At 44.4% G+C, this 27465-nt stretch overlaps 1 protein-coding gene across 2 annotated transcripts in view; it reads left to right on the forward strand.

The window, feature by feature from the left end:
• The window catches only part of CMTR2 (cap methyltransferase 2), a 35670-nt gene extending 25491 nt beyond the window's left edge, over nt 1-10179 (forward strand). For both annotated transcript variants that reach the window (XM_068129493.2, XM_068129494.2), the window contains one exon: nt 7885-10179. In XM_068129493.2, the coding sequence (XP_067985594.2) occupies nt 7885-9642 (1758 nt within the window). In that variant the 3' untranslated portion in view covers nt 9643-10179. The remainder of the gene's footprint in view (nt 1-7884) is intronic.
• Nucleotides 10180-27465: the final 17286 nt, after the last annotated feature.

Genomic DNA, 27465 nt, shown 5'->3' on the forward strand with positions numbered 1-27465 from the left:
TGCAGTGACATAGGAACGGCCTGAGAGACAGGTGTGAAGGTCCTCTTTAAAGGCGGAACGGTCGATGGCACGAATGTTGCGGGCAGTGATGAAGGTGGGCTGAAGACGAGGAACAGCAATACTCAGGTGGCTGGTGACACAGAAGTGGTCCGAGGTGATAGCACAGGTCACTGACGTGGACTGCACCAACTGATCATCGCATCTGTGCACTAACCAATCCAGGATGTGTCCTTTAACGTGTGTAGGTTGGGAGACAGACTGAGACAGACTAAAAGTAGAAAGGAGGTCAATGATCTTTGAAGTGAGAGGATGTTGTGGTTGGTCGTAGTGGATGTTGAAATCTCCAAGAATCAAGACGAAACCAGGAAGAGTATTGCAGTGGTCGAGCAGATTAGGAAGCTGGGTCACGAACATAGTCAGTAAGCCTGTTTTTCCGGTTAGGTGGAGGTCGGTAGAGGCAGAAGAAATGAAGAGTGTTTTCTGACATAGTGAAGGTGACATGGGCTAGCTCGTAGGATGAATGATCGAACAAAAAAGTCGTGGTGAAGGAGACAAAGGGAGAGAAGTTGTCTCTGTAAATAACAGCCATGCCCCCACCCCTAGAGGAGCGAGGAAATGACTGCAGGGTGTATCCAGGTGGGGTGAGATCAGCACACCTCGCTTCGTCGCCACTGGGTCGGAGCCAAGTTTCGGTCAGAAAAAGCACATCAATATCATTATCTTGAATAAAAGAGGTAATTTTGGTTCGCTTGTCAGGACTACTTACAGACTGAGCGTTGAATAAGGCGAGATACAGGTCAGAACGGTGTTGTTTTGGTGCTGTGTATGTTCTACAGGGATAGATGAGGTTATTGAAGTTGACAGGGGACACTTTTTCGCAGGAATTATTAAAATGTGGGCCGGGCCGTCGCTGGTCACGAAGAGAAATCACAATCGGTATTTTTCTCTGCTTTCTCCTCCCGCCTCGCTTTGTGCGTTTTCTCGGGAGACCAACGCCGATTTCAAGTTCTCTGAGGCCTGACACGAGTCCAGGAGTCAATCGAGTGGTGTTGTTTAAAGACAAAAGTTTTTGCCGAGTGTAGCGAATAGACCTCGGGATAGAGGAGTTAGAGCGGATAGTCGAGCTCGGTCCATGCAGCGGTGCGTGCAGATGTGGGGCGTGCGATGGGGCGTGCGATGGGACGAGCGATGGGGCGGGCGATGGGGCGAGACGGGGAAAAGGACTGTCTTGTTGAGAGGCGCACACCGGGGCTGCGTGAGGCTCAACGAAAAAACATGGCGGGTACTTACAGTTCGAAATTTTCAACTTGGTGGCGAGTAAAAACCAAAGTACTGCAAATCTTACGGGCATACACGCCGCCATAAGCCAGGAAACGAAACAGGGATCCATCACAATCATTCACACAAAGCACAACACGACAGCACATGCTAAATCCAACAGAATCAATCAAATACACAGGACAACCAACTCAGCTCAGCCTGCTAGGCGAATGACCCAGAAGGGAAGATAGATAGAGATAGAGATAGAGAGAGATAGAGAGAGATAGAGAGAGATAGAGAGAGATAGAGAGAGATGGAGTGAGATAGAGAGAGATGGAGTGAGATAGAGAGAGATAGAGATATGCGTCCGCTTCCACCAGCCAGGAACAATGAGAGGGAAACGCGTGTGCGGATGCAACCGCCGTGCAAGGAAGAGAGAGTGCACAACACTTTGACCGCTTGTACCAAGAGCCCTGACCAAGAGAGAGACAGGGAATGCAAATGTCTCCGTTCGTGACGAAGCCCAGCGCAGAGAGAGAGTGCACAAAATGCAACCTCCTGCCACGAACGTCGGAACAGAGCCAGAAAATGGCGTCACTTTGCCTTTTTGTTCCTGATGCTGGAATCTTTGACGATGACGTCACACTCACCAATAGTGCCCGCCATCACATCGTTCCTCCGTTCTTTAACCAATCGGTCTTCGGGGTTCGGGGCCTCACGGCCACTCTTAGCACCCATAGAGATGTTTCGGCTGGGTGGTGTCGTAGTGTCTGGGTACCATCGGCGATCTCGTTATTTAATTTAGGTGCTGATCGCATGGCTGGTGGTGTAAGTGTTATAAGAACAAAGGGAAAACTACAGAGGCATTTACACACAGATTTACCCTTATACCCTAACTAATTAGCATAGCTCCTGCTCCACTCCTCGCCATGGAGACACATAATGCTTACACGGACATCCGGGCCTGACTTAGATACAGGAAGGTTTCTTCTTCGAGACATTCGGAGCACACTACCCTATACAATTCTACCTCGACTTAGGTATTTCATTACTTACCCCCATAAACGTAACAATATTTAAGTCACAGGTTAGTGTGCACGGCTTAAAGAACCACGAGCATGTTTTTTGACTTGGCCAGTAAACTGTGTCAATCAGTCTTACCTGCAGCGTTTTTACCTGGCACATATGAATAGAGGAATGCAGCCACAGGTACCAAGGCTCATGATGTGCAGCAATAGATGAACTTGGAAACAACATTGGGCAAAAGGAATACAGTGGATAAACAACAGGGAGATGCACCACAGCACAGAGAGTGTAATTGTAGGGAAAAGGTGATTATCGGGTATCGGTGGATGTAGTGAAGCTCATTTGTTGAAATAGAAGAGGCCATTAATTGGTTGTGGATGGCAGGCTTAAGATCCTGCAGGGAAAAGCCTGAGACAATGTATTTGGGAATACAGTTTTACTGGTGAGAAAAGTGGTATAAAATAAGGGAGGTGCATGCTGAGTTTGGACTTGTGTAGGACAAGAAAGAAAGTGTTTCTGTGAGAACATGTGTGACCTGGAGGGGCAGGCATTGGGTGGAGAAGGGAAAGGGCAGGAGAAGCGAGACCAGAATAGAGCTGGTAATGAACTGCCTACACTGAGGAAAAATCAGACCATGAGAGCTTAGATTCCAGGGCTGCGGGGGAATTGAGATGAGAAGCAGCTCACCCCTCAAGTCGCCCGTGCACATGTCCTGAAGCAGAATCGAGATGAGAAGCAGCATCACCACACGGTGGGGAGATATATTCCATGACATTCCAGATGAATGCTTTGTGTACCGTCATAAGCTGCGGAGGGCAGAGGAGGAAAGAACTTTGCCCTGCGGAGAATGCTGAGGTGGCGGCTGGCTTTGGAGGCCAATTTGGAGATATTATCTGTCTGAGTCAGCATACAGCTGATTGGCCAGGGAGCTCTGGAGACTATACCTCTCCCAGAGGTTTACCACTTAAATAAATTGGTGGGATTGCGTATTGGTCTTTTTAGAGGGACGAAATGAGAACACAGACTTGCCGGGTCCATGTCTCACCACTGTGTTTGTGCTTTGTTGTGCCATGTCCGTGCTGTGTTGTGCCATGTCTGTGCTGTGTTGTGCGGCATGCCTTGTTGATGTTCCGCCCCAGTGGAGGGGGGAGTGGTGTTAGGTGGGGGTGTGGGTGGTGGCGAGATGAGATCGGTCACCAGTAGACCAACACAGGTGTTTGATTCACCACTCAAATCGCCCGTGCACATGTACTCTTAGCTGGATAGAGATGTTCTTGCAGTTTCGAGCGACAGCTGTTTCTTCCACTAAATCATTGAGGTGGCATCCTCTCTCAATCTTGATGGATAACCAATAGATCTATAGCCATCTCTGTTGTTTTACAACAGTGCTCTGTAAAATGTTCTGAGCACAAAGCGAACATTTTTGAAGGCCCGATCCACACTCGGGGTATTTTGGAAAACCGAGCTCCTCCAATTTCTGGGAAACTTAGTGTCTTTCCGCCATTGGTGTGGCATAAAACCATCTCTGTTTGTATTACTACAACCACCAAGGACACATCGTCTAGGCATATTTGTAGAAAATCGAAAATTATTCACCGTTTGACTTAAATCGTACTTTGCAATCACTTTTGCTAGGACTCGCAAACAAGCACGTGGGTGAGGTCATTGAGGAGAGTACAGCCTGCAGACCTTGCTGAAGCACCTCATCAAATTATTTCCTCTCAGTAAACCCACAATACTGCTGATCACTTATGGAATATGTGTAGGGGATGGACACAACAAAACTGGCAGCAGGCATCCAACTATTATGGGTGTACTGTGAGAATCCCATCATGCATTTACCAACAAACAACAACAGGCATTTTAAGGCCATTTTCCCTGCAAGAGCGGGGGTTAGCCTTGCGGTCCCCATGACAATGTTCTCCATTTTGCCCTATTTTCTGCATCTCCCCTTGTTAACCCCCTTGCCCGCATTTCTTCTTCCACCATCTTTAGCCAAGTCTTTCTCGGTCTTCCCCGTCCTCTACTTCCTTCTACATTCATTTCCATCACTCTTCTCAACCAGTCACTTTCATCCTTCCTCAACACATGACCAAACCATCTCAACCTCTTTCTCTTCACAGCATCCATCACAGGCTCTATTCCCATCATCTTTCGCAATTCATCATTTGTCTTCCTCTCTCTCAACGATACTCCGCACATCCACCGAACCATTCGCATTTCCACCCTTTCCAGCCTTCGTTGCTGCTCTACGTTCATTACCCATGTCTCACTCCCATAAATCAGGTGGGGTGGTGACTCACCATCATGCAGTTACCATACAACATTTTTTTAAACTAACTCTTGCGTGCAGTTTTTCTCTGTTCTTGATGAAAGGGTTGGAGACTTCTGGAAAGAGGGTTTGTGCATAACAAAGTAGAAAGGCACTCGATAGAGCGCATCAAAGTGGCCACCTCCAACAGGGTAAAGTGAGATGGCTGAATACTTGCCCATCTGCATTCATGTTACTAGAAGTCTTGCCGTGTTTTGTGAACAGATCAGCTGACTGTAAATCATCATCATCATCATCATCATCAGCATCCCCTATGTAGAGTGTTGGTGCTGCTTAAGCAGGTACTAGGCTACAATCCTGGTTGGATGGCCACTCCATCTCACTAAGTCAGTGCAGGAAATTGTAATTTGGCCAAGGTTCTTGCGATAGCTCGCCTACTCTTCATGAAGGACACCACGTGATATTTAACGTCCATAAACTAATGGCAGCAGATGGGACATCAGTTTAACGTCCATTCGCGGAACGGCAAACATTGATGACTCAACCTGCCTGTGAAATACCTGGATGACAGTTTATAGCTGCGTGGGGATTCAAACCCAGCCTCGACAGCTTAGAGGTGAGCATGCGTATATCTATGGCATCCTGCCAGCAAACTAAGTGTATTTGTGATTATCAAAATAAAGACCAATTACTGCACTGTAGTCCCAAGAAGGAAGCCAGATATTAACAATACACATACAGTCATACACACACACATACATACACACACACATACACACACACACACACACACACACACACACGTACACATATATGTGTGTGTATATATATATACACACACATATATGTGTGTGTGTGTGTGTATATATATAGCCGGCTTAGTGGTTAGGGTGCCGGCTTGCGATCCTAGGATCCTGGGTTCGAATCCCGGTCGATCGCTGAATTAACGCCAGGGGGGTTGACTCAGCCTGTCATCAGAATAGGCACACTGTATCCCTGCGCATCGTAAGAGCGTGACCAAGGGTTGGCGTCAGGAAGGGCATCCGGCCATAAAAACATTGTCTCAAACAGGAAACCATGATTGTCATGGGGCCCGCAAGGCTAACCCCCGCTCTAGCGGGGAAAATGGCCTTAAAACGATCATTCATTCATTCAAACTCAATTCATTCATGTATATGTATATATATATATATGTATATATATATGTATATTGTATATATATATATGTATATATATATGTATATATATATATGTATATATATATATATAAAACAGTGCGTATCAAAAAAAAGGTAATCCGAATTCAAGGGGTTAATATGCAAAGGTTATTTATTTTGACAATTTACATGTGGTTTACTAATTAAGAGGAGATCCTCGGCCTTCCATGCATCATTGCTGTCACACATGACCGAGTACATGTTCATTGAAAATGACAACTTCAAATCGCATTTTTACAAGTTTGGCTAATTGATGCAAGTCAGGATAATTGGTGCAAAATGAACGTCAGATGTGAACTTTTCTCAGGAATGATTGGCCTTTATGCACCCACACCTTCAACATGTCCACCTCCCCTTTCAACACAAAGCTCACAGCGGCGGAGCATGCTCTGGAAGCAACGTCAGCACAACAACTGTTCGTCGGGAGCCTCATGAAATGAGTTTCCATGGCCGAGCAGCCGCACACAAGCCTAAGATCACCATGCGCAATGCCAAGCGTTGGCTGGAGTGGTGTAAAGCTCTCCGCCATTGGACTCTGGAGCAGTGGAAACGCGTTCTCTGGAGTGATGAATCACGCTTCACCATCTGGCAGTCCGACGGACTAATCTGGGTTTGGGGGATGCCAGGAGAACACTACCTGCCCGAATGCATAGTGCCAACTGTACAGTTTGGTGGAGGAGGAATAATGGTCTGGGGCTGTTTTTCATGGTTCGGGCTAGGCCCCTTAGTTCCAGTGAAGGGAAATCTTAATGCTACAGGGAAATCGATGACATTCTAGACGATTGTGTGCTTTCAACTTTGTGGCAACAGTTTGGGGAAGGCCCTTTCCTGTTTGAATGAATGAATATGAATGATCATTTTAAGGCCATTTTTCCCCGCTAGAGCGGGGGTTAGCCTTGCGGGCCCCATTACAATCATGGTTCCCTGTTTGAGGCAATGTTTTTATGGCCGGATGCCCTTCCTGACGCCAACCCTTGGTCACGCTCTTACGATGCACAGGGATACAGTGTGCCTATTCTGAATCGGGGTACACACCGTGATCATTCATCCCAGCAAGCTGGTACTCGATTTGCCGACCTTGGAAGAATGACAGGCTGAGTCAACCCCCCTGGCGCTAATTCAGCGATCCACCGGGATTCAAACCCAGGATCCTGGGATCCCAAGCCGGCACCCTGACCGCTAAGCCAACGCCAGGCTTGACATGCATGACGATGCCCCCGTGCACAAAGTGAGGTCCGTACAGAAGTGGTTTGTCGAGATCGGTGTGGAAGAACTTGACTGGCCTGCACAGAGCCCTGACCTCAACCCCATCGAACACCTTTGGGATGAATTGGAACGCCGACTGCGAGCCAGGCCTAATCGCCCAACATCAGTGCCCGACCTCACTGATGCTCTTGTGACTGAATGGAAGCAAATCCCCGCAGCTATGTTCCAACATCGAGTGGGAAACCTTCCCAGAAGAGTGGAGGCTGTTATAGCAGCAAAGGGGGGGACCAACTCCATATTAATGCCCATGATTTTGGAATGAGATGTGTGATGTTCGGGTGTCCACATACTTTTGGTCATGTGGTGTATAACAGCACACATACACAGATATATTATGAACTTGTAAGTACTTGTAAGAACTTGTAAGACTGTGGCACTTTAAGAAATGGATTGTGGCATTCGTATTTTAAAGAATTGCATTGTGTTAATAAGGATTACTTCTCCAAACATGGTGGAAATTTGGACTCGCTGCCTCTTTGAATGCTTAATATTTGTCTCTTCCCTTCGTCAAGTTAATCATATCTCATCCCAACCTTCCTTTCTCACTTCTGCTGAATACTCACACTCTCCTTTTTCTCTCTCTCTTTAATATTATCCTCCCTTTTCATTATTTTCCCATTTTTAAAATGTTCTCAATTTATTCACCCAACTCCATCGTTACATATGGTAGTTGATGGATCAGATGCACCAATAACTAAATATGATGAAAGCTACATGGTGATAGCATTTGGACAAGAAAAACTACCTGTCGCCACATGTAACTTGTGTGTTGGCACTAGTGACCATTACATGTGTTTTCACAGCCACATGTCTTTTGTGAAAGTTCACTCTTTGACGTTTCAGGAGCTTCAATCTCACACCATCCTGGAAAACCTCACCTTCTTCCCTGTGGTGCCTGAACCCTACGCAAGCCACATTGACGAGGTTCGTTCCAGAGTGGCCGAAGACTATCTCCAGCGCTTGTTTATCCGGCCAGTCAACCGCAAGCACCACTGGCTAGTACCACCCAGACCGCATTTTGCCTTGATTCATAAGCCAAAGCCCACACCCAGCCGACAAACAGGCAGCCTGAACAAAAGGCTAGAAGTGGCACAAATGGACTGGAGAGAGCGTTTGGTGAATGGACACATTGTTCTTTCTGATGACAATGGCTCAACTGAAGCTACAATCGAATGCTCACCTGATATTTTCACCACGGTATCTTGGCCAGCTCACCGTGGCCCATGTTTGAGCCGCATTATGAGCTCGGCTTTTTTGAGTGACGTGTTACTTCTAGAACAACTGAATGAAGCGCTGATTGAGGCGAGTGTGTTACGTACCTCCAATTGCGATTGGTTGAAATCACGACTGAAACCAATGGCCAGCCTACGGCCTTGGCTCATCAAAACCTGCGGCATTACCAGTGATACTGGGATGAACACACATAAAATCAAAATCCTTCACTTTCCAACAGGGATCCGAAGCTTGCATGCCAAATGTGATGGAAAATCTGTGGAAGGTCTTATGCCTGATGCAAAGTCTATGTTTAGTGCCACTCGTACTTTGCTTCCACTGCCATGCCAACTTGATTCCTGTGAGAAACCTACCGTTTTGTCACTGAATGACTGTGCTGAAAATATGATCTTTCTGGATTCTATGGCTTACACTTGCCTACATGATGGCGATCCAGCCTATCAGAAAATGATTGTAAAAGGATTAATTGTTGCATTGCATACACTAGAAAGGGATGACAGCTTGGGGTTTCCATTACTGGTCGCACTCACTCGTTTCTCCGTGGGTTTGTTGTGGTTGGTGTGCAGCTCCTTTCAGACAATTACCTTCAATGCTCCACCACCTCACCACCCTTTGGGCTGGGGTGTACTTGTTGCAGCTGTGGGATTTCGGCCCAAACAAGGAGAGGCTGTGGCGAGTTTCCTCGAAAGGGAGATGCGCCGCTTGGATCGTGGCGATTTGGAAACGTATGCTTGTGTCAGTCTCAAAGCCAAAATGGTCGCCAAACATGAAGCTATGGCTGAAAGACAGAAGTTTTCAAAAGATGAACATGAACTCATGAATGAGAACACAGTAATGGACGGTAGTGAGATGATGTTTGGAGGCATGCCCGAGTCTGACATTCAGAACAAGAAGAACGTTGATGTACCTGCTGATCTAATTTTTAGAAAGGACATCTCAAATGATGTACTTGCAATGGACAACAGACAAACAGCATCATTTGGATTTGTGGTTAGAGATGAAATGGAAGTTGACACAAATCGTGTGAATGATCGGCACGAGATACTCAAGAATAGCAGCACAGAGACCGAGAAGAATGTATGCCCCGTTGCGAGCCAACCCACTGATCTGGCCATGGGCAGCGTCAGCAAAGGCAAGCAAGCATTTGTTGGAAAGACGAGAAACGGGAAAAAAAATCGAACAAATAAGCAGGGACTGAGTCACAGGACACAGACAGCCAGCCAGCTTCTACAACTCGTCCCAATTGAGCTGCTGCTGAGAGAGCCTTTTGCGGCATTTGTGACGTCTCTCAATACTGTGGTTGTGTCGCAGAGATTGTCTGTACTGTTAAGCTTGGAAAAAGAGTTTTTTGACCAGTTTGGATTTTGATCTATGTGCAGGTAAAATATCAGATCGTTGAAAAATTTGTGAATAAGCACAGGGCAAGTAGTCCATAGGGGGAAAGGTGTCAAAATCGTATTCTCTTTCTTGTTTGCCAAAGCAACGCTATACGATTTGAAGATGCTATATTTTTGTTTTTACTTTTGTATGATGTTATTGCTTGTTTCCTTATTTTGTGTCATACTTACCAATTGCAGTCTTTATTTTTAAGTGATTTAGAAAGATACAAAACTTTGCATACCTGTTTTTTTTATAAAAGAAAGGTATACATACTGAATTGTGTAAATATAAAAGAGTTGGTCATCTGATGATTTATTCAAGCACTTCTTCCTCTTTCTTGCCCAAACTGAACTGGGAGATTTTGAGTTCTCCCTGACTGGGAGATGGGAGGAGGGGTGGTTAACGCACCTCCACCCCCCCTTGGATTTTGGCCATAAATTGTCTGATTAACTTGAAAATTTGCATACACATAGATCATCACGTAATGAACATGGTGGTACAATAAATTTGTTCATAATACGTTAATTTTCTACTTGATAACTAATTTATTAAGCAATATGCCAATTTTTTTGCATTTTTCAGCGAAACTGGCACATTACCCGTAAGGTGATTGCGTCGCTCCTCCTCCCCCCTTTCCGACAGTGCCACACACACACACATAATAAGAATATGGCTTGGTCCATGAGTCGTGGTTACTTGCTGTGGTGAATATGGATGCTTCAGGACCAAGGAAGGCCATCAGTCTTGGAGAATCGGGAGTGGAGATGGGGACTGGTGGTGTGTGTGTGTGTGTGTGTGTGTGTGTGTGTGTGTGTGTGTGTGTGTGTGTGTGTGTGTGTGTGTGTGTGTGTGTGTGTGTGTGTGTGTGTGTGTGTGTGCGCGCGCGCGCGCGTCCGCGTACATACAGTCACGTGAAAAATTAAGTACACCCCATGTAAAGTTTTGACTTTTTCAACATACAGCTATTTGATCTTCATTTCAACAATATTGATAGATAAAGGTGATATAATATAACAAATATCATGAAACATTTACATTTTGTAGTCCATTGTATAATTTAAATAAACATAAATGCAAATTTCGCATGTGGAAATAGTAAGTACACCCCTACATTTATCACTACTTCAAATACCTAAAATTAGAATCAGGTGCACCAGCTCAGATGCAAATGATTAGAACATCGTCAGAGAGGATCTTGGAGGAACCTGTCTTATTTAAACCTCAGACATTTAGTTTGGTTTGCTCTTTGTTGTTGAAGTGTGCGGCGTCACCATGCCTAGATCAAAAGAGCTCTCTGAGGCCTTCAGAAAGAAGGTTATAGATGCCTACGAGTCTGGGAAGGGATTTAAAAAGATCTCCAAACAATTTAAAATCAATCATTCGACTGTCCGGAAGATCATCTTCAAGTGGAGAAGATTCCAAACAACTGCCAACTTGTTCAGGCCAGGCCGCCCCAGCAAGTTCAGCCCGAGAGCAGACCACAAGATGCTGAAACAAGTCTCAAGAACACCAGAATGTCATCACGGGACCTACAGGTAGCTCTTGCCACTGTTGATGTCAAAGTGCACGAGTCTACCATTAGAAAGAGGCTGCACAAATTTGATCTACATGGGAGGTGTGCCAGGAGGAAACCTTTGCTGTCCAGAAAGAACATCAGGGCAAGACTAAAGTTTGCCAATGAACACCTCGGCAAAGACCAGCACTTCTGGAACAATGTGCTCTGGACAGATGAGTCAAAGGTAGAGCTATTTGGCCACAGTACCAGAAGACATGTTTGGCGAAAACCAAAGACAGCATTTGACCACAAGATCCTGATACCAACTGCAAAGCATAGTGTTGGAAATATTATGGTTTGGGGCAGCTTTGCTGCATCAGGGCCTGGGCAGCTCACCATCATAGAATCCACTATGAATTCTTCATTGTACCAGAAGGTGCTTGAGGATAATGTGAGGCCATCTGTCAGAAAGTTGAAGCTCAACCAAAGGTGTACCTTGTAACTTGACAATGACCCTAAACATACCAGTAAATCCACCAAGGAATGGCTGAAAAGAAAGAAATGGAGGGTTCTGGAATGGCCAAGTCAAAGCCCGGATCTAAATCCCATCGAGATGTTGGGGGGATTTGAAACGAGCTGTGCATGCAAGAAACCCCTCAAACATCATACAGCTGAAAGAATTCTGCATGGAGGAGTGGGCAAAAATTTCTCCCAGTCGATGTCAGAGACTGGTAGACAGTTATAAGAAATGCCTCCTTGAGGTTGTTTCTGCCAAAGGGGGAAATACCACCTATTAGAGCCAAGGGTGTACTTACTTTTTCCACATGCGAAATTTGCATTTATGTTTATTTAAATTATACAATGGACTACAAAATGTAAATGTTTCATGATATTTGTTATATTATATCAGCTTTATCTATCAATATTGTTGAAATGAAGATCAAATAGCTGTATGTTGAAATATGTTGAAAAAGTCAAAACTTTACATGGGGTGTGGGTGTACTTACTTTTTCACATGACTGTACGCACGCGGACGCGCGCACATACATATATACATATATAAATACATACATACATACATACATACATACATATATATATATATATATATATATATATATATATGTATATATACACAGGGGGCTGCAAAAGTAGGTATACAGTAAGGATTGGACGTCGGGGAGCCGTTGACTGGCCACGTTCGCCGGATCTGACCCCTATGGACTTCTTTTTCTGGGGATGTGTAAAAGACAGGGTTTTCGCACGCAAGCCACGTTCTGTTGATGCCTTGATTCAGTTCATACGGGAGGCTTGCCAGGAAATTGATGCTGATAAAGACCTTTGTGCCAGAGTGTGCATGGGTGTCCACACTCGACTAGTGGAGTGTGTGAATGCCGGGGGCAAACAGTTTGAACATTTGAGGGATTAATATGTTTATTATTGATATATTTATTATCGATATGCTTGTATAAAATCAATAAAATACGTTTTGTGCGCACGTTTTGTTTTTCATTACTGTATACCTACTTTTGCAGCCCCCTGTATATATATATATATATATATATATATATATATATATATATATATATATATATATATATATATATATATGTATATATATATATGTATATATATATATATATACACATGTATATATATGTATATATATATATGTATATATATATATATATACACATGTATATATATATATATATATATATATATATATATGTATGTATATATCTATATATATATATGTATGTATATCTATCTATATATATATATATATATATATATATATATATATATATATATATATATATATATATATATATATATATATGTATATGTATATATATGTATATGTATATATATGTATATGTATATATATATATATGTATATATATATATATATATGTATATATATATATATGAATATATATATGTCGAGATCGAAGACCTCAAGGGAAGGAAGAAGAAGAAGAATCAGAGGAAGAAGAACAACAATGTTTAATAAAATCGATTATATACACACGTGTGGAGCGAGGCTCGAGAATGCGCCGCCTACACGCAGCGGGCAATTCCTCAAGACACTCGCTAAAAAATAAGTGGAAAGGCATTTCATTTATAGCAAAATATTAGACAAGAATCTGCGCTAAAGACATAGCACTACAAGGCCATAAGGACAACATCTCCCATTGTCCCGTCCTACAGAAGGTCAAATTTAGACAACAAGATGTAAGCATAATGATAGGCTACGCTTTTTTTGGCTATCTATCTAAACATATCAGACCCGAGCGCAGGCCGAAGTAAATATTCTTATACACTAGGCTAAATGGTAGATGAATGATTGGATACACATGCCGAATACCATTACAATCAAGTATATGTAATGTCTATATTTCTTCCGAGGTGTTAGGTTACGTCCTTGCTTTAGGAGACATACTGAAACTACAAAGATATATAATTAATTATTCCCTTCGTGAAGGAGGCATTTGGCGCCATGTTTTCCTGTACGTGGGTCGCGAACATTTTATCTACTGTTTGGCACATAATTCAAGGACTAATTTACTAGGCTAAGGATCCACCCTGCACGTCGAGCCTCGAAACCACTTTTTGTCCACTCACCTCTGCCTGCAGCTGAGTTCAAATCAGTTTTTTGAAGCACGATATATAATTTCAGATGTTATGATCAATTGAGTCATGGGGCTAAAACCCTAATGGCTGACAGTTCCTTCCTTTGTCTTGACAAGACACCTCCTTGGAAAGACACCAAATTCATCAATTAGTTACATGCCAGGCACGACATAGCGTCACGTATGCTCAAAGAGAGATACCGGCCCTAACTGGTCGTCTAACATTCAACGCATAAATTGTTAGCCATGATTCGCGACGACGGCGCCTGGTTTAAGAGATTGCTGCCGCCCGCCAGATTCCGAATCCACCCTCGCTGCGGCATAGGTGCGACCCAGTTGCCAGCCAGATTAAGGGCCCTCTTTATGCAGGTGAGGTCCTCGCGAATCAGGGCAAACAATCGACGTCCAATGCCATCAAGCTTTGTACATGTGATTGCTCTGTGAAAGACAAGGAGGCACATTCGTCATCACCAATATCCATCTCCTCATAGTCTGTGTCAACGTCAGTATTCAAAGTGTTGGGTGTTTTGAGCTGAGACGATCCCAAAGTGGTTGTTACAGGTGGTGTAAGTGGTGGTGAGGGTGGTTCTTCCGGATATCCCAGATACATGTTTGCCATCCGCTCCTCACTGCTGGTATAATAGCAATAACTTTTAAAAGAACCTACACTTTCTAAATTACAGGTTAAATCATCCCAACTAAAATCATAATCATTATCAGAATCCCAAGCATCAAATAGGTTCATCGATTACCCCATATACTCCTTCCTTTTCTGCCAACAACATATCCAAAACCACTTGATTCTGCATCACCATCGTTCGCATATGCATTAATTCGTTTTCCAATTGTAGTTCTGCGATTCAGGTTTCGTTTCCAATTCGTTCCATTACTAATGCGAGACTATCTATTTGCCAGTCATTCATAATACATAAGAGGCGCTAGCCAGCACACGCAAGGGGTTTTCCACACAAGTATCACAATCATCACAAACATCGATGCAGGCATTAGCCAGTAGCCCGTTCCCACATGGGATTAACACAAATATCACAGTCATCATCACAAAATTTAATACAAAATTCTGAAGCGCTGGTCACATCTGCCTTGTTGAAGGACCCATTCAGATCGACGGCCTCTGTGGTCAAGATCATGGTTTTCCAACGGCGATTTCTTCATCGTCCATCCTGAAAAATACTTTCTTACACACACCATGATCAATTCCTAGCCCCCCGTCCCACTAATTGGCATTTAGTTACCTTATCTCTCAGATGGTTGGCTTATTCATAGCCGCATTTCCTGTGTCGTGTCTGGAAATTCAAATGCCATATTTACTTTCACCAATTTCCGAAAATTCCTTCCTTTTAATCATCTTCCCTACATTTAATAATACATGATTTACCAAATTTACCTTGGGAAAAATGGATCCCAGATAACAAGTCCCTCCCCACTGTTCGGGTAGGTATGGATATGCTTTATTTCCGCAAATAAACATTACTCCATGGGGTGGGATAAGGGCCGAGGCCATGCATTTACTGATCTCAACGCGGGTGGCGCTTGGTGTTCCCCAAGATATGGTTAGCTTGGTTACGTTATGCTGGGCTTGGTCATCTATGGTTATTACAAGGGGGCCTTCCTTTTCTCTCCATCTGGTGTCGGATGGCAGGGTATGGGTACATTCCGAGGTTCCCATCTGAACGTGTCCCTTTCCTATAAGACACACCCGTCCCTTTTGCTCTGTCACCCAGACTGGATCAGGTGGTTTGTCTAACAAAGCCTGCTTAATGGGTGGGGTATATCGAAACTCCCGGGAACACACTGCTTGCGATTTTGGGCCTATCAGTTCCAAGGTTGTGGTCAGACATGGGGTACGCAAGGGTCCTGAGCACATATCTCGTAGGGACAGGGGTAGCACTACCATTTCTATCCCTGTCGTACTGGTGTGGGGAAAATGCATACACACCCAACACCGTGATCGGTTCTGTACCTCCGCCATTGCACGGGTCACTGTCCAATACGTATTTTCCTTTGGCTTTTTCTTGCTTTCGATCCGTGGGTGCGGAATTAATATGTGTGAAATGCATGGTGGCCTATCATCGTAGGGGGAGGTCATGAATTCACATTGTAGTAATAGAGTAGTGCCGCTGTTCAGTAATACATGCGTGGTTAAATTGTTCGAGTCCTTTCCCCATTTGTAACCCGGCCTGGCCATGTTTACTATTGGTGCGCTGCCTTGTCGTGGCGCTTGCTTCAAACGACTGAGGGCAGCAAAACCTGTCTTCCTTCCATGTGAGTCTGTGTACAACACCCTCCACATTATCCGTGTCCATACATCTTCCTTTACATGGCAGCAGGGTATATTTATCCTCTGACCCCAGATAACTCTCTGCCGGTAGACCTTAACAGTTTGGTCGCCATATACATATGTCTCCGTGTTCGCCCATGCCCTCGTGTCCCCAGTGCTGGCAAAGCTGTAAATTAAACTAAGTGTGATTGCCACCCCTAACAGGCGGTGGTGCAGCATCCTCGATCTGTGGTGGTGCGTTTGAGGTGTCTGTGTTTGTGGGTATGGCCAACTTACAATGTGTGGCATGTACCCAGGACGACTTGCCCTCACCAAAACACCGCTGTTGGTGTGATCAGAAGAACTTGGTATGGCCCCGTCCAACTTTGTTCGAGCGCAGTCTTACGGGTGAAATGCTTCACCAGCACGTAATCTCCTGCCTCGACGGTGTGGGTAGGCTTGCTTGTTGGCTCCGGTAGGGCCTCTCGAACGCGTTCATGTATGCTGCGTGCCACATGGGATAGACCTATGCAAAACTTTAAAAACATGTCATCCATGATAGGTAATTCAAGTCAAGAATGGTAATTCAAGTGCTTCCATATCCACTGTTGGCTGATGCCGTTGACATATAGCGCACGAGCGACAGACCATGGTAACCACAGTCGAAAGGCCTGGTGCTGCCCAGGTGGAAGTGACCTGCCTCATCACCTCACCCCCCTATGGCACACATGGCCATTTGGATGCGCCATGCGTGCCAACCATGGCAATAAAGCTCGCGGTGCCACGGGTTTGTCATTAATCGTCCACATTTGTCCTTCTGCGGGGCACTGAGCTCCCAATTTAATCCAATTTTTGATGTTCTACGTTTGAGGCTGCGGCTTGTAATTGTATTACATCGAACTCTGTAGGTGCGGATGTCGGAACGTCTGTCTTGAGGTGCCAAATTAATTATGAACCCTTCATTGTTGTCCAACACATGGACCGTTCGGTGTTCAACATTGTATCGACGCCTTACTGGCGTTTTCCGCAGTCGGTCCATCATCCATGTACGACAGTACCCTGCCATTCCCAAAAATCGCAACGAACACACTAACTCTTCACTGTTATCCTTCACTTCACTTCAAAATTTCACTGTTATCCTATCAATACCTGGACAATTTTTTCCTTTCCTTCCTAGATACGCGAATTTCACATCAGTATAAACCCACTGGAAAAATTATCTGAAAAATAACTAGCCTCCCAAAACCATTTCCCTGCAAGAGCGGGGTTAGCCTTGCGGTCCACATGACAATCTTTTTTATTTTGCTCTATCACCTCCCTTTGAGCAATAATTTAATTGGTGTGATTCCCATATTCCCACTCCTGGTGGAGTTCTGTTCACCTGGTCTGCAGAGCCGTGATCCAATCTTCACCAGCCCCCAATCACCTTCTTATCACAAAACAACAGTCCATAACTAACCACTTTTCTTTATTTCCCGTCTTTTCCATCAACTTTTATAATCTTTTCCCCTCCCTTTCTTAGCAAACCTTGCAAAGTCACTTGTCATTGACAAATGATCCATCTAATTCGACTTTTCTTTAACATCTTCGCACTTTCCATGACCTTCTTCACACTTACTTTAAACCTTTTCTTCAGACACAACCCACATGAGTTATGAATACAATTTCCCCTTCCAGGCACGTGTCTAGTCACTCACAAAGTGTCCACAAGACAACGTCATCATATTTCACAGAACTCCACCACTCTATTAAATCCTAAGCATACCCAATGGGCAATCCACGAAAAAATCAAAGCATTTTCAGTCCCCTTTTTCCCATATACTAGTCAATGTAAGTCAGCCAAACATAAACAAAGAGGTTCCAGCGAGTTGTGACCTCCATAACTCTAAACAACTCCGCTGGCACCTTTTAAAACAAACTTTCCCAGTCACTTACTAAAATAAAGTGCAGCTCTTGTCCGTAGATATACGTTAACCAAGGTTACATGAGACTTGACAACAATAGAATTTGGCTACCTACAGAGAAAGTACCTGCACAACACATTTACAAACCAATTCGTCCCCTCGTATTAGGGAACGTCACAAATGTTCCACCACAATTTACAGCAGGTGACCACCCACCTGCCTTCTGTCGAAGTCCAGTTCAATTTCCATTCACAGACAGACAGACAGACGAACCCCCAACGTACTAACAGGATGGTCTCACAGAGGCCATTCCATTCAAATCTGTAGGCTGCCACGATTCTTCCCGCCAGGACACACCATCATAGTCCCCATAGTCACACGACACGTCAGCAGACACAGTGAATGACATTCAACATCATAACAAACGCCGCAGAAACTGCTCCTCCTTGATCCATATCTGCAGACGCAGTCAGACACACCCAGTTGGACAGACAGACTGGCTCCACATTACAACTGCAAACATCCGAAATGACAACAGCTAACACCAAATATTTATTGTCCCCCTTTCAGGGAAGTCAAATCAACCCTCATTAAAGCACAAAACAGAAAACGACCATATACTCAGAGTATATGCCATATACTCAGAGTGAGACCCGAAAATCAAGCAGACAGACCGACAATCGAACCTGTCTTTCGACACTGCCGAACGACAAGTTCGCAGACACTGAGGGAGTGACATTCGACCCCCAGTAGATACCGCGGACACCGCTTTGGTCCGCACCAGCAACTCCCTCAAAATCAGTGTTCAGAGACATGACTCCATAGACAGCCAGAAAGCCAGACAAATACGGACACACACACACAGAGATTAATATATTTTTACAGATTAATATACAGAGATTAATAGATTAATATAAACAATTAATATATTGTCCACATTCATCTTGGTCAACCCAACCCATTCTGGCTCTCCCCAAGAGCTCCGTGTCCGGACAGACAGACAGATAAACGGACCGGGTGAAACCATAACCATCCATCCTTCCGATTGGACTCACGTCAGCATCACATGTCATTCTTGTCTTCATTCAACGCATTCTGTCATCCCACGTCGGCCAAATACAAGCCCCGGCCATGCCGTTGAATAAACACCCTGTCGGTTGACAGCCTATTATTTTTGACTTTCACTCCCATTCTCCCTTGCTACATCTGGAGAGCCGTTAATGTGGGGATGTAATTGAACACTTGTTTTAAAGCCCTGTCTACACATGCTCTCCATAACATTCTCATTATTCCCTGCCAATTTTACTCATCCGGATTGCCCAACGCCCGTAGGCAATTTGGGGAATCCCTTGTCAGTCAATGACACACATCAATGACACACACACAATAAACACAAATACACGCTGCAATGACAGATCATTCATTCCCTTATACACAATACAGTATAAATTCATGCACACTCATGCACACTTCAATCCTACTTACCTGTGAACTCTAACACATCCAGTGCGTAGCTTAACTTAAAATACTCATTATTCTACCTTTCTTGGGCTAGTCCCTCCTGGTAGTCCTAAGATCGGGTCGCCCCCCGATTCCTAACCTTAAACGCTCTCACGCCGGAGTAACTTAATACCTATTATCTATCACCCACATATGGGTCTACCTGCTTCCCGAACAGGAAGCTTACCTGAGGGATACCCCTCCTTATCCCGGGCGCCCTGTATAATCGATTCATTACCCACTGCTGCTCTGGTTTAAACTAAATTTGGTTCGGAATGCAAGCCAGGTGGGTGGTACAGCCGACAGAGGTCCACACGTGTCCAAAGCAAGGCGGGAGGCTTCAATTTCGAGGTGCAAAAATGCGTACCCACCAAATTAGATGCCGGCAGGCCTCCCTCCCGACCTGGAACGTGAGGATCCACCTCGTCTGCACACTTGGATGTATCCCACTTCTGACACCAAAATTGTCGAGATCGAAGACCTCAAGGGAAGGAAGAAGAAGAAGAATCAGAGGAAGAAGAACAACAATGTTTAATAAAATCGATTATATACACACGTGTGGAGCGAGGCTCGAGAATGCGCCGCCTACACGCAGCGGGCAATTCCTCAAGACACTCGCTAAAAAATAAGTGGAAAGGCATTTCATTTATAGCAAAATATTAGACAAGAATCTGCGCTAAAGACATAGCACTACAAGGCCATAAGGACAACATCTCCCATTGTCCCGTCCTACAGAAGGTCAAATTTAGACAACAAGATGTAAGCATAATGATAGGCTACGCTTTTTTTGGCTATCTATCTAAACATATCAGACCCGAGCGCAGGCCGAAGTAAATATTCTTATACACTAGGCTAAATGGTAGATGAATGATTGGATACACATGCCGAATACCATTACAATCAAGTATATGTAATGTCTATATTTCTTCCGAGGTGTTAGGTTACGTCCTTGCTTTAGGAGACATACTGAAACTACAAAGATATATAATTAATTATTCCCTTCGTGAAGGAGGCATTTGGCGCCATGTTTTCCTGTACGTGGGTCGCGAACATTTTATCTACTGTTTGGCACATAATTCAAGGACTAATTTACTAGGCTAAGGATCCACCCTGCACGTCGAGCCTCGAAACCACTTTTTGTCCACTCACCTCTGCCTGCAGCTGAGTTCAAATCAGTTTTTGAAGCACGATATATAATTTCAGATGTTATGATCAATTGAGTCATGGGGCTAAAACCCTAATGGCTGACATATATATATATGTATATATATATATATGTATATATATATATATATGTATATATATATATATATGTATATATATATATATGTATATATATATATATATGTATATATATATATATATATATATATATATATATATATATATATATATATATATATATATATATATATATGTATATATATATATATGTATATATATATATATATATATATATATATATAGTATATATATATATATGTATATATATATATATATATATATATATATATATATATATATATATATATTATATATATATATATATATATATATATATATATATATGTATATATATATATATGTATATATATATATATGTATATATATATATATATATATATATATATATATATATATATATATACATATATATATATTTATATTTATATATATATATATATATATATATATATATATATATATATATATATATATATATATATATACATATTTAGTAAATTAAACAAATGTGCAAATTAAACAAATTAAAGTCAAACAAATATAGTAAATTAAATTTTAAAAATTCCTGACTGCAAACCTCCTAACTGGTGATGAGTCAGGCAGAGATAATGTGCTCGCGTGGCAGGATACACTTGTTGCTAACAGGTCGTGCAGCAATTGCTGGGGCCTTGCTGGGGCTCAATTGCTGGGGCTCAATCTGTGCCCTCGCTTCCTCGTCAAGTTAGGGGGTGCGATTTGTACTTCTTTTTTTTTTAATGTTACGGCACTGGGGGGGAACTCTTGGACTTTGCCCAGACGGCGACTGGCTTTGGAGGCCAGGTTGGAAATGTTTTCCCAGGAAAACTATTTAAAAGGCTCCTTTCAATTTCCTCTTCAACTCATTCCATTTCAAAAAAATATTCAATCTCTTATAATTCTTTCTCACGACATGCTCTAAATTCTCATTCATTCCACCCCTCCTCCATCGTTCTTAAACGGATCGCTAACTTGAAAATCACAATAAACCCAATGTTATAAATGTTCATCTTTCATTAATCATCCACTTTCTGAACTCCCCCCTTGCCCCTCCCCTCCAAATCTCCCCCATTGCCCCTCCCCTCCAAATCTCCCCCCTTGCCCCTCCCCTCCTAAACTTCCCCCTTGCCCCTCCCCTCCTAAACTCCCTCCTCCCCCTCCCCTCCAAATCTCCCCCCTTGCCCCTCCCCTCCTAAACTCCCCCATTGCCCCTCCCCTCCTAAACTCCCCCCTTGCCCTTCCCCTCCTAAACTCCTGTTACAGATTCGTCACTTCCGTTGTGGTTCTCATCGACTGTAAACATTCTTGGTTGCATGTACTATTATTGTTATCGTTTAAGTGAAATAGAGATTACTGTTTTCAAAAGGTAAAAAAGGTTGGTGTTTTAAAAGAAACCGGAAACCGGATCGGGAACCGGACGATGACAAAGAAGAAGAGGAAAAGGAGGCGGAGCGAGTGAGGTCGGACAAGGAGCCGAGCTGTTTTGAGGTCTTGAGCAAACGCTGCCGAACGAGGGTCACGAGTGAACTTTGGGGTTTCCTGGGAAAGGGATTCCTGCGAAGGAGCTGTTATCGCTGTGACAGATAAACCTGCGTGACAGGTTTTGTGGTTGATTCCGAAGAGAATCATTAGAGTGCCGTTACGTCTCGAGAACGGACTGTTGGCCATTTTGCCTCGCGCCTGACTTCGCCTCGCTCCAGGTTTTTCACCTCGCTTCAACCATTGCACCGCATCCAGACGTTAACCTGGTGTGTGTGTGTGTGTAACGTGTATTTTGAGTGTGAATTTGCGGTTCGCCGATTGGGAGCTGTTGAACGTCCATACCCGAAGGTGTGATTTCCCAGCCGCCTCTTGAGGACACTTTTGCCGGTCTATGGCAGTGTGACTGTCAACCGAGCGGGATTCTGGTCTCGATACAACATCGTTCTGACGATCACTGGAGCGTGGATCGATTTTGGTTTGAAGCTGGGACAGAGACATTGGGAATGTTATTTTCGCTCACTTGGAGCACAGTGAGTTATATTGTACGAAACTGATGGTACCATCATAGGAATGATATATTGGTTGTACAATTGATTAATATTATTATTGTACTGTTATACAATACTTGTATGTTGGTAACAATTGGTGTGGTTTCACCATTGATCTTTGACACACAGAATAACACATATTTCTGCCCTGACTCCTCTCGAGGCTCGGAGGTACACCGTGACCGGGGTTTGGGGAGGAGCACGTAACATTCCCCCCTTGCCCCTCCCATTCAAAACTCCCCCCCAACCCCTCCCCTTCAAATCTCCCCCCCAACCATCCCTCCCAAATTCTCCCTGCTCCCACCTCCTTCTCAAAGCTGCCTCCTCCCCACTTCGTCTCCCTTCTATCTCATACCTCCACCTCCCCCAACCTTCTACTTTCCTCTGACCCCCCCCCCCCCCCACCTCAAACAACCCCTCACTGTGCCTCATCCCATCACCATCAAACCTTTCATCCTCCTCATCCTTCCCTTTCTTGTAACTCTTCTGTAATCTCTGACACACTATCAACTGCTCTCCCTGCCTCCCCCTCTCATCCTTCATCTGACCCTACCCCTCCCCTGTCCTGTCCTGCACCCGATGCTCCCCCTCTCTCCTCATTAACGGTATGGACCTCAAACATCCGGGGCCTTCGCTCAAACCTGATTGATCTCTCCATTCAGGTTGCTTCTGACAATCCAGACTTGATCTGCTTAACAGAAACTTTCCTCCTTCAAGATGTCTCTGATTCCTTAATATCTCTTCCTGGTTACTCCCTCCTCCGGTATGATAGACCTGAGCCTCGTCCTGGTGGCGGGGTTGCTATCTTTATCAAAAACTCTTCCTCACTCTCCTTGCACTGCCCTCTCTCCACCCAACCCCCAGGAGTACCTCTGGCTATGGCTTCCTCTCCGCTCCCACCTTTTGTTCATATGTGTTCTGTACCATCCTCCAACAGTGATGACTCAATTTACATTTCGCTGTCGGACAACATGGACCAACTTCTATCAACTCATCCAAACTCTCTCTTCCTCATATGTGGCGACTTCAACTGTCATCATGCCAGCTGGTTGGGTGTGGGTTCCTCTCTCACCAGCCATGGCACCTCAGCAAAGGACTTCTGTGAGTCATTTGGACTGACACAATCTGTCAATTTCCCGACCCGGATCGCAGTCAATGGAGTATCTTCTCTTCTGGACTTGGTTATGACAAACTTCCCTGCAAATGTCTGCTGCTCTTCTTCTCCTCCAATCGGTTCTTCTGATCATGTGCTTGTTAAAGTGGACATCTCTCTGGCCATTCTCAGAGAGCCTCCTCAGCGCCGACGAGTCTGGCATTTCACTCAGGCTGACTGGCACGGTCTGCAAGCAGCCATCAATCATCTGGACTGGTCTCCCATCTCTACTGCCTCTGACATCAATTCTTCCTGGGAATTCTTCCAAAGCAAACTGCTCTCTCTCATGCACAGATTTATCCCATCTCGTCTTCAGTTGTCTTACCCTTCCTCCCGTCCATGGTACACTGAATCTTGTGGTGAGGCAGTTGCCCTGAAACAACTTGCCTTTGCCTCTTGGAAGGCAAATCCAACTGAATGCAATCTCAGTTCCTTCCACCAAGCTTGGAACAAGTGTGTGTCTACCCTCAGGAGTGCCAGGAAGCACTATCTCTCCACACTCAAGATTGAACTCTCAAACCTGTCTCCTTCCTCCAAAGCCTGGTGGCATCTGGTCAATTCCGTTTCTGGTGTTTGTTCCCCCTCCACCCCCTCCCTTACCTCAAATGGCTACACAGTTAACACCGCACGTGACAAAGCCGAATGCTTCAACTCTGTGTTTGCCTCAAAATCTTGTGTCCCAAACCCATCTCTCTCTGTTCCCACCTTTCCCAGTCGAACCCAACTGCTCCTGGACTCTGTGTCCTTCTCTCCTGACAAGGTGGAGAAGTTTTTGTCAAACCTCGACTCTGATTCTGCAACTGGACCAGACGGCATCAGCCCACGGGTCCTAAAATCCTGCTCTGCCGCTCTATCTCACCCTCTCTCTGTTCTCTTCACCCTCTCTTTTGCTCAAGGTCATCTGCCAGCATCTTGGGAATCAGAAAACATTACCGCTTTACACAAAAAATGTGCAAAAACAGATCCTTGCAACTACAGACCAATCAGCCTGCTTCCAATTATCAGCAAAGTCATGGAATCCATCATTGCTTCGGATATCAAATCCTTCCTCTTCTCCAATGGCTTGATCTCTGATCATCAATTTGGATTCAGACCAGGTCATTCTACTCTGGACATGTTGCTTCTGCTGTCTCAACAATGGATGGAGCTCCTCAATGCCAAACAGGAAATCAGCGCTGTCTCACTTGACATATCACGTGCCTTCGATACGGTCTGGCACCCAGCTCTGCTCACCAAACTCTCCTCCTATGGTATCCATGGAAATCTCCACTCATGGCTTTCGGACTTCCTCTCTGGCCATAGGCATCGTGTGGCCCTGAATGGATTTCTCTCATCTCCCCTTCCTGTTCAGGCTGGAGTTCCCCAAGGTAGTGTTCTGGGCCCTGTGCTCTTTCTGGTCTTCATCAATGATCTCTCCGACTCGCTGGAAAATCCTCTCTATCTCTTTGCTGATGACTCCACTGTCTGCCGCTCCATTCCTCATCCCTCAGATCGGCAGTCTGCAGCCTCCTCACTCTCTGCAGACCTGGACAAAATCACAGACTGGTCAAACAAGTGGAACATGTCTTTCAATCCTGACAAATCCCACACTCTTACTATGTCTCTCTGAAAAGACCGTCTGGACAACCCTCCCATCCACTTTCTGAACAATCCTCTCCAAGAAGTTCTGTCGCTCAAGCTTTTGGGTCTCACTATCTGCCATGAACTTTCTTGGGAAAACCACATTTCCAAGCTGGCCTTCAAAGCCAGTCGCCGACTGGGCATCCTCCGTCGTGTGAAGTCCTTCCTTGGCACACCTGAGCTCCTCACCACAAACAAGGCTTTCATCCGCAGCTCAATGGAATCCTGTTCCCCCCCTCTGGGCCGGTGCTCCTGCCTCACACCTAGCTCGGCTTCACGCTGTTGAAACCAAAGCTTTCAGAACCATTGGAATCCCCTGTGATGAAGCTACCTCCGAGGGCCTTTCACTCACTCACCGCAGGCAGGTTGGTGGTCTTTCTGTCTTCTACCGACTCCTCTCCGGCCTTGCTCCCCCAGCTCTCTCTGTGCTCTGTCCCCCAAATATTCCTACAGGTCACACAAGATCTGCCAGCAACCCTCTTATGGTTAAACTGCCAAAACCTCGGCTCTCTGCTCACCTTCTCTCTTTCATTCCCCTTTTCTCCCTCCTCTGGAACAAACTCCCCCACTCCCTTCAATCCCAGTCCTCCCTCCAGGTCTTTAAAACAGCTGTTCACCACCATTTCTTATCTTCCCCCATCCAAAACCTTGATCTTTTCTACCCCCGCTAATTCACCCCAGATACACTTTTTTTGAAATTCCAACTTCTTTCCTGAAAGTCCTTGCAGTGTTCATATGTTTTATCCTTCTCCCACCTCCCCCCAAGCCCTCCCCCCCCCCCACATTTCTCCCGATGTCCCTGCTCTCAAATGTTGTGTTTGTGTCCTTCCCCCTCTCCTCCCATTTTGTCTACTGCTCCCCTTATTTTGTGTTTTAATGTTGATTGCATGTACAAAGGTTCATTAAAATGTTTTGAAATGTGCCCGTAATTACATTTTTTGGTATTTGACCTTTTGACCCTGCTCCAAGGCCTGAGGGGGCGGTGCCAAAATGCCATGGTTATCGCACCTTCGTGCCGTGTGGTGATCATAACTACCAAGCTTGGTGAATTTATGCACTACCATTTAGGAGGAGATAGCGTGCCAAACTGACACAGCTGATGATAACATCCCCCATTTTTTAAAGCGTGGGGCTAACAATAATAAGGTAGTTAGCTGGTTCAAGAGCCAAACTGACACAGCTGATGATAACATCCCCCATTTTTTAAAGCGTGGGGCTGACAATAATAAGGTAGTTAGCTGGTTCAAGAGCCAAACTGACACAGCTGATGATAACATCCCACATTTTTTAAAGCGTGGGGCTAACAATAATAAGGTAGTGAGCTGGTTCAAGAGACAAACTGACACAGCTGATGATAACATCCCCCATTTTTTAAAGCGTGGGGCTGACAATAATAAGGTAGTTAGCTGGTTCAAGAGACAAACTGACACAGCTGATGATAACATCCCCCATTTTTTTAAATCGTGGGGCTAACAATAATAAGGTAGTTAGCTGGTTCAAGAGACAAACTGACACAGCTGATGATAACATCCCCCATTTTTTAAAGCGTGGGGCTGACAATAATAAGGTAGTTAGCTGGTTCAAGAGCCAAACTGACACAGCTGATGATAACATCCCCCATTTTTTAAAGCGTGGGGCTAACAATAATAAGGTAGTTAGCTGGTTCAAGAGACAAACTGACACAGCTGATGATAACATCCCCCATTTTTTTAAAGCGTGGGGCTGACAATAATAAGGTAGTTAGCTGGTTCAAGAGCCAAACTGACACAGCTGATGATAACATCCCCCATTTTTTTAAATCGTGGGGCTAACAATAATAAGGTAGTTAGCTGGTTCAAGAGACAAACTGACACAGCTGATGATAACATCCCCCATTTTTTAAAGCGTGGGGCTAACAATAATAAGGTAGTTAGCTGGTTCAAGAGCCAAACTGAC

Source organism: Myxine glutinosa, chromosome 9 (genome assembly GCF_964187855.1).
Source record: "Myxine glutinosa chromosome 9, kmMyxGlut1.1, whole genome shotgun sequence".
NCBI lineage: Eukaryota > Metazoa > Chordata > Myxini > Myxiniformes > Myxinidae > Myxine > Myxine glutinosa.